Raw genomic sequence first — 8,587 nt, 5'->3', positions numbered from 1 at the left:
AAATGGGCATAATCTGAAGAGCAAGCTAAGGATAAGAAATGCCACCCGTCTGTGTAACTGTAGGAAGAAGAAGCAAAGCCTTCTTCAAACTTGACAGCTATATACTAAAGAAAGACCCTCTCTCCCCTCCTCCTAGTTCTCTGCCTGGTTCTCCCCCACCTCCTACCCCTCCAAGCCCGCGGAGCTGTGCACATTTCTGGTCGGTCCTCCCGAGAGAGGCCGATGCAAAAGCCAATAAGCCTGGAACACGCGCAGGTCCTGCTGGGCCTGGGACAATGGTTTCCATTTAATAAATATTTCCCCCAAGGGCATTTCACATCGGGCAGGCAATTATTCAAAGGAAACAGGCGCGCAGGTCTGCTCTGCAGGTTATTTCGTCCTCTTTACCCGAAAATGCTCATCTGACTGCCAGAAACGAGTTTCTCGTGCTCGCTGGGTGGGCAGAGGCTCCCAGGGACAAACCGACCCTGAGTGCGGATGCCGCCTGGGACTCGGCGCTAGCGCCGCTGCAGAAGGGGCAACGGGCAAGCCCCACCCCCGGCTGGGCGCCTGCTGGCCTTCAGGCTGCCTTTCCGGGGTGGGCAGATGTGGAGGGAAAGTTGGAGGATTAAAAAACACTCAATAATAATAAGGTAAGTAGGAATCGTGATGGAAATCCCATTCCCGCCCCCTCCAAGAAAGTGAAGAGCAGATCGCGGCTCTTCGGGGCTCACCAACCAGGCTCTGAAACCTCTGCACTGCGGGACTCGAGGCCTTCTGGCATCATCGGGGAGCGCACGCCCAGCTCACCCGGGGCCCGGGGCTTCGCCGGGCGCCTCCGGCGGGGGCAGGGGTGGAGGCAGCGCCTCGGGGGCACCCGTGAGAACGCAGCCCAAGGACGGCCGAGGATATGGCGCGAAAAGTTTATTTCGCTTTGAAACCTGAGTTTGATAGATTCTTTTTCTCTTCCAAGGATCTTTGACAAGGGGGGTGGGAGGGGGTAGAGTGCTGTCCTTGCATTTCGTGACAAGGCTGTCCTATTTATCACCCTGCGCTCTCGGCTCGTTCCCTTTGCTGCCCCTTCCCAGGGTCTTTGTATTCGAAGCCTTAATTCTCCTTTGCAAACCGAGAAAGAAAACAGATATAAAGAGTTTAATTTGTCGAAAGCGCCAGAAACAATGCGGAATCCAAGTCGCGAGCTGGCCGCCGTCTTCTCTCCATCTCGGCCTCTCCCTCGCACCTCTCCCCGCCCCCTCCAGTCGCGCCCCCTCGAGCCTCGGCTGGCGCGGTGGCAGGTGCGCCCCTCGCCTTCTCTGCCGCTGATTGGCGCCCAGGTTGGGGAGTCGCCGCCCCGCGCTTATGTCAGAGTGCGCGCTGTCCCGGCCCACCTCGCCTTTGAACTTCGCCGCTTTTGGCTGGCGTTCACCAGCCTCCCCGCAGTCTCAGCCAGGTGCTGCGCTAGGCGAAGCAGCTCCGGGAAAGCCACGGGAGGGAGGAGGGCGCCTCGGCCGTAGACCCAGGAGAGAAGAGAACCAGAGCAGGCGAAGGTGGAGAGGGGGAGAAGGAGGAGCTTCCTGCCCTCGCCAACAAATTACCTGGGCCCCTAAATCGCAGAGACTACGGTACTTGGACCCCGGCGAGTGTCGGGGGCATCCTGGCCCGCCACCCTCTCCTCCCCCGCCCTTCCTGTCCCCACTCGGCCCCCCGGGGCCTGCCTGGGTGCGAGACTGGCATGATCAGCTGAACTTTGCGGGGTTACCGCTTCTTTCTGGCTTCCCCTCGGCGGTGCGGAGGCGAGGGGAGCGCAGAGTCCCGGCTCAGGACGGACAGACAGGCAGACAGGCAACCGCGCCCAGTTCGCCTGCAGACCCCCTGCACTCCCCGCCCACACCCGCCTAGCCTCCGGGACCATGTCTAAACCTTCAGACCATATCAAGCGACCCATGAACGCCTTCATGGTATGGTCCCGAGGCCAGCGGCGCAAAATGGCCCAGGAAAACCCCAAGATGCACAACTCAGAGATCAGCAAACGCCTCGGCGCCGAATGGAAGCTTCTGTCCGAGGCGGAGAAGCGGCCGTACATCGACGAGGCCAAGAGGCTACGCGCCCAGCACATGAAGGAGCACCCCGACTACAAGTACCGGCCGCGGCGCAAGCCCAAGAACCTGCTCAAGAAGGACAGGTATGTCTTCCCCCTGCCCTACCTGGGCGACACGGACCCGCTCAAGGCGGCCGGCCTGCCCGTGGGGGCCTCCGACGGCCTCCTGAGCGCGCCCGAGAAAGCCCGGGCCTTCTTGCCGCCCGCCTCGGCGCCCTACTCCCTGCTGGACCCTGCGCAGTTTAGCTCGAGCGCCATCCAGAAGATGGGCGAAGTGCCCCACACCTTGGCCACCGGCGCGCTGCCCTACGCGTCCACCCTGGGCTACCAGAACGGCGCCTTCGGCGGCCTCAGCTGCCCCAGCCAGCACACGCACACGCACCCGTCCCCCACCAACCCGGGCTACGTGGTGCCCTGTAACTGTACCGCCTGGTCTGCCTCCACCCTGCAGCCCCCGGTCGCCTACATCCTCTTCCCGGGCATGACCAAGACTGGCATAGACCCTTATTCGTCAGCCCACGCCACAGCCATGTAACCCCCAGCCCGGCCCACCGGACCTGGAGGGTGGCCTGGAATTGGGGTTGGCACCCTGTCATCTGCGCCTAGCCCAGGCCTGCAAAAGCCTTGGGGCCAGCCCTGCCGGCCCCCTACCCTACCCCAGACTCTGCCTCTCTCTTCAGGGGGATGGTAGGGGCGTCCTACCGGACCCAAGACGCAGACAGGTGCCAGAAACTTGTGAACAGTATGACCACCATACAGTTGTCCCTACTCCAACTGTCCCAAATCAAATCTCCAAATGTACCCCCTTTGGACAAAAAAAGTAGGCAGTTTGTTTTATTTATGTCCCCTTCTCTCTCCTCTGATGGGCGTTGGACTCCAGAACTCTCTGATCCTGGTATTATATCTAGAATACGCATATTTTTTTTTCTTTTGCACCCCGAAGAAAAGAGTTAGCTCTGTGTTTTGTCATCAGACACAAGTAGGTGCCATTGGCTCTTCATGTGTGGGGGAAAAGGCTTCAAAGTTTTCAACTACAGAAGGGAAACATTTCTATTTAAAACTCATGCTATGATAGTGTTTGCTTCTTTAAAGGTAATACAAAAGGACCCACATGATTATTTACTTTGTATAAAGCAGTGCTCCTAGAGACCTAAGTTTACTTTTAGACAGAATGTCAGGTTATGAAGTCAGGAAGTAGAAAGTGAACAAAAATTGAAAGAATAAAAACATCCTAAATGGTCGTAAATGTTTTGACGATGTCTTGGAAATGTACCTAGAAGGATTTCATCTCCTTATTCTGTTCATTTGTTGAACAAAGGTGTTTTGAATAAAGACAATCTGTCATTGCCAAAAAAAAATAATAACCTTTGATGTGCATACTAGTAAAATCTGAAGTCAGGAGGCCAGGTCCCGGCTGGGAGCTGGTCACTGGGAGGCGGAGAGGGCATAGAGCAACTCTAGCAGTGGCAGCTGGTGGCTGGCCTGCGCTGGCCCAGTGTGGTGGCCTTCAGGCCAGGTGCAAAGGGGACTAAAGTCTATGATTTGTCTGGATCGTATCCACTTTTTGCCTTTAGAGACTGGACAAAGGTATAGCTCCCTAGGACATCTCTCCTTCCCTGCATCCTTCACAAAGTGGTCAGACCACTCAAGGAGCAAATGAGCTAAGACAAAGACGGATCCAGACCTCTGAGATCTGGGTGCATTTTCCTTTTTTAAACCAAACTCCAAAGGAATGGAGAGAAATTCGAATCTACTGGGAACCAGTTGCGCATGGAGCACCTGCGTCCTGCAGTAGGTGTTTAAGTTAACTGATCAGGGGAAGACTGGTGGGAAATATATATTTAAAGGTGTTTGAAAATCATGCTGCTGGTTCTTCTGCGGATTTGGGACTCTGTACTGGTTCCTAAGTTAAAAAATAAAAGTCTAAGAAATGCCACAGGAGACTTTTTACTAAGACCCCATGGGAGCAAAGGAAAAAGGGAGGCGATAGTGACATGCTCAAAATCATAAAAATCATAACTCATAGCTTCCGTGTTTAACAAACAAGGAAAAGAACCTCTTTCTTTCCCCACTGGGTGAATGTTAGCTTGAACATTGCTGTTTTTTGTGGGAGAAAGGGCCTTCGGATGCCTTCCAGCACAACTCTTTGGAACTTATTCTCCAAACCAAAGGGTTCTCCCGCCCCTCTCCAGCCCCCCACCCCCACCCCCAAGCACCCATCTTCTCCTGGTCTCATCCCCAAAGCCCTGCTCACGGGTTTTCCGTAGGTCGGGTGCTTTACCCACTGGCTTTGATATGGTGAGGATGGGGTAGGGGGCATCCTAGTGCCTGTCTGCTTTCTGCTGCGGCTGAGGGATTTGTGCGCTTGGCTCTGCCTTTTCCAAAGGAGCCAAAGGGCTGGAAGTGCACGAGAAACGATGTCAACAGACACCAAAGCCAAACCCACGGATTAGCATATTGTCCGCAAAACAATTAGAAGTGTTTGAGGTGTTATTTGGAGCCTATTCATCCGAGCCCCTTTGTCAAAAGGGGATTTCATTATTAAAAAAAAAAAAAAAAGTTAGCGGTTGTCCATCTGGCTGAGTTGAATAGTAAAGTGATCCGTGTTGTATATGCTTTTCTCATTAAGCGCTCTTTTGAGACCGATGTTAGAATTAAATGGTATAACACAATTAACATACACGGGCGCTGAATAGGAGGGGACGCCTATAAATAATAGATAGATAAATAAATGAGCGATCAGGCGAAGGTAAACAAAGGCGGGCTGGGGGACCTGTGGGGGCGGGGGGCGGCCGGGCGGGCTGCGCCACGCTTACTTAGCATCACAAAACCCTCTTACAAATCGAGACAATTAGGAAGTGACTTGCCTCTGGTGGCCGTCCAGTCTGGGGGCTCCCGGAGCGGAGGGAAGGCCCCTCCTCCCGCCCCCTAGGAAGCCCAGGAGGCCCCGGGCGGAGGCGCCGCGGTTTTGCTGTCTGATGTAACCCCAGCTGACAGTGCTGTCAGCCACTCTGAACTCCCTCATAGCTCAGTGTCCCTTAACATCTCCGTAGATGAAGCGTGCCGGGGTCTGGGTGTCTCCCGCAGAGCCCGGAGCTCCAGCGCCCCGGGCGCACAGTGCCCCAGCCCGGGAGGAACCCCGAGCGCTCGGGCCCACGGGGCACCCCACCAACTCCGAGGAGGCAGGCTTAGGCTGGGAAGGGCACCAGGTGGGTCCTAATGGAAAAGGCTTTGGGCAGCGGTGGGAGCTGGAAAACTGAAACCAGGTTCTATCTAGCTCGTGCCCGGCCCAGTCGGAGAGACGTGTGTGTGCCCGCGAATGGGCAACTGAGAGTTCTTTACAGCCAGCTGAGAGCAGGGGACCCAGCGGGGGCCTGGCTTGGGCCGTTTCTGTCTAGCACACCTCGTCCCCTTCCTTCCCAGGCGGGCTTTGTCCGGCTGTCTGTCTTCCTGAGGCCTGGCCCCCGCCTCCGCCCCAAAGGGCAGATCTCAGCCCAGCCTCCCGCGCCCCGGGGACCGGGGGGCCGCAGAGCCTCTGCCGAGGTGCGCGGCCGAGACTCGCCCTAACAAACAGCCCAAATCCTGCTCGTCAAGCCAATGACAGGGGCCTATTACTGACTTTGAAGTCAGGCGCAGACAAAAAGGAATCCCCCGGGGTGTGTGTGCAGGGGGGTGGGGAGTGGGGGGGAGCAGTCCCTGTCAAACCTGTTTGCTCACAACTGTCTCTTTCTTTCAAGAAAATCATTAAAGCAAACCTATAGGGAGACGAGCGCCCCGCCCGCCCGGCGTGGAGGAGAGCCGCTTCTCCCCAGCGCGCGACGCGCAGCCCAGAGCAGCCGAGAGCCCCCTTCGACGGGCGTGGCGCGGCCGGGAGTCCGCGAACTCGCGGGCGCCGGAGACCCTGCAGGAGGCGGCTCCGTCCAACCCTCCGCCCTTTCGCGCGTCCCGCAGCCAGAGGTTCCAGACTTCTGCCTGCAGCCTGCGTCTCCCTGGAGCGGGGGCGGCTTGGAGGGCCCGGACCTCTCGCTTGCGGGTGCGGTTGCTTCAAGCGTACAAGATTTTTTGCCTAAATACGCGGCACGCTTGCCCCACTCTCCTTTCTTGGATACGTCCTAGGACCAGGAGACCAAACCAACACGTTGCTCAGGGTGGCAGCGGGCAGTTTGGGTTTTAGTTAAAGGTTTTCTTTCTTCAGCCTTGGCAACCGTTGGCTCAGGGGCACTCTGGCCACATCTTCTGGGAGATGCGGTGTCTTGGGCCCCCTTCCGCTCCTGGCCTTTCGTGCAGAGCCTCTGCAGCCTTTCATGCCCTTCCCAGGCTTTGGATCCGACTCCAGAAACCTTTGATTGTCTTCCATTTTCCTGGTTTTTCCATGTAAATGTCAATGTCCTTAGAACTGCTAACTGGATAGAGGGGAGACCAGCAACGTAGACTAAATCTTACTGAGGTGTGAGTGACTGACATCTGAGACCCTTAACATTTGTGTTTTAAACCAGGATCTGGACAACCTCCTGAAGCCTCCAGGCCCCTGCAGCAGGGTGGCATCTCGGTCAGGGCAGACCCGTGGGGACTTGCATTGCATCGCTCTATCTCGGGAAGCGGCTCCTTCTCCGGCAGCTTCTCTGGAGATCTGAGACTGCCAGGGCCTGAGAAACTTGGCAAGCGGCGGTGCCAGCACTGCCCGGGAGGACTCGCCTTTCCTTCGGCTCCTTCCCAGCTCAGGCCTTGTTACCATTGTTCAAGCGGACAATGAATTTCAAATCATTTGAATTTGAATATCACGTAATTCACAAGATTCCTGTTAAGTACGCTCATCTCTTTATTTGCTGAGTGGCCCGTGCGTGTGTATGAGTCTGAGAGAGGGAGAAAGGCAGAGGCAGAAGGGGCCCGTGAGATGTGGGTGCAGGAGATGCCACGGGGCGTGCTTCCCGCCTCCCCGCGGGGCGCGCCCTCCTAGCCTCTGGTCTGGCCTTGGCCTCGGAGACCCGCCCAGACCCAGTTTTGGGAGCGCTACGCGGGCTGGCTTTCCTGGTGCTGTGGGAATAAGCCTTGTCCTGGGACCCGACCCGTTGGCACTGAGCCGCTGCAGAATAATTAAGAAAATAATGCAATTGGGGGCGAAGTGGGGGCTACTAGAAATCCTAGGGTGTCGACATCACCGGAGACTGGAGGTCGCCCCCGCCTCACCCTGGATGTGCGCTCCGGTGCCCACAGCTCGGTGGTGTCTGCCCTGGCACTGGGGAGGGGACCGATGGCGAGAAGAGCCTCCACACCCCCTCCCTCCCTCCTCGCCCAGCCCCGGGCCCTGAGTCCGGCTGAGCCGTTACCCGCGGACTCCTGGCCAGTCCCTGGGGACAGGTGGTGGGAGCCGGGCTCTCCCGACGCAGGAAGGGCCACGGCCCAGGACATTCTTGGGCGGCCTCCACTGATTCTCCATCCTCTCTCTCAAATCCCAGCGCTGAGTATCCCCGCCGACCCCCAAAAGGCCCCAAGTTTAGTCGGATTTGAGGAAGAGACTAGGTGCCCACGCCGGACAGAGACCGACAGTAGTTCGCAAGTTTTCTTTCCTACAAAGTGAAGAAGTTGCGCTACTCTGGCGGCCAGTAATCATCCCAAACTTTTTCATTCTGGGTCGGGAAGAGAAGCCATTCAAATGGGATCCATGCCTGCGGGGTAGGGGTGGAAGGGACCCCAGAAAAACTCAGCCAGCTGACCGGGCTGGGAGCAGGGAGGAAACTGAAGATCATACCCCGTGGACCCTGCGCTCTAGGGTTGGCCTCCAAGGGACTCCCGTCGGCGCCGCCTGCTAGCTGCTCCCCACTCGAGAGCTCAGCCTCTCCTGGGTGCCTCTGGCCCGGCCGCACCCCCGAGCCCCGAGGCTCTGCGGGCGCTGGAGCCGCGTAGAGGAGGAAAGTGGATGTGAGGCTCGCGCTGGGTGCCGGGGAGAGGCGAGCGCGGCGCACCGGTCTCGCTGGCGGAGAGCGGAGGCCGGGGAGTCCTGAGAGCCGCTCAGCAGCTCCCGACTCCCGGCAGCAGGGCCCAGCCCCCGTGGTTTCTCGGCGCCCCGCCGGGGGGCCGAGGGAGGCGGGAGAGGGGAGGGAGGGAGCCGGCGGCCCGGGCGCTCGCCGCCGGTCCCCGTCCGCCCAGCACCCCCCGTGGCGCGGCGAGTCAATGGGATTTGCACACTCGAGGTGTAACAGCATTACTGCATTAATTACCATTTCCATTTCACGTCCAGATTGTTTACTTATCTGCGGGAAACATATGTCGGGAGAAGTTCACATTCCGGATTCTGCTCCGCTGCCCAAGGTGCAATTCCGAGGAGGCGGCGAGGGGGAGGGGCGGGCTTCAGATTTTTTATTACACCCTCTAGCCTTATCTGCCGCTGTAAATTATGAGGATCCTCCATTGAGCGGCATATGGAGATTATATACTTTTTTGAATATCGTTTCCCAAAGCCTGCAGATTTTCACTTTGAAATGAAACAATCCTCCGCCGGCTCCCCCGGGG

General features: G+C 57.6%; 1 protein-coding gene across 1 annotated transcript; it reads left to right on the top strand.

The window, feature by feature from the left end:
* Positions 1-1,889: 1,889 nt before the first annotated feature.
* SOX14 (SRY-box transcription factor 14) lies at positions 1,890-2,612 on the top strand (the record flags this gene model as incomplete). The annotated part of the gene is made up of 1 exon (XM_081106503.1): positions 1,890-2,612. One exon carries the CDS (start codon positions 1,890-1,892, stop codon positions 2,610-2,612), a length of 723 nt encoding a protein of 240 aa, XP_080962629.1.
* Between the last annotated feature and the right edge of the window lie 5,975 nt (positions 2,613-8,587).

Source organism: Myotis nattereri (genome assembly GCF_964212035.1).
Source record: "Myotis nattereri genome assembly, chromosome: 14".
NCBI classification, from domain to species: Eukaryota; Metazoa; Chordata; class Mammalia; order Chiroptera; family Vespertilionidae; genus Myotis; species Myotis nattereri.
The sequence above is the reverse complement of the archived record's forward strand: the minus strand, read 5'-3'. Positions and strand labels throughout refer to the sequence as shown.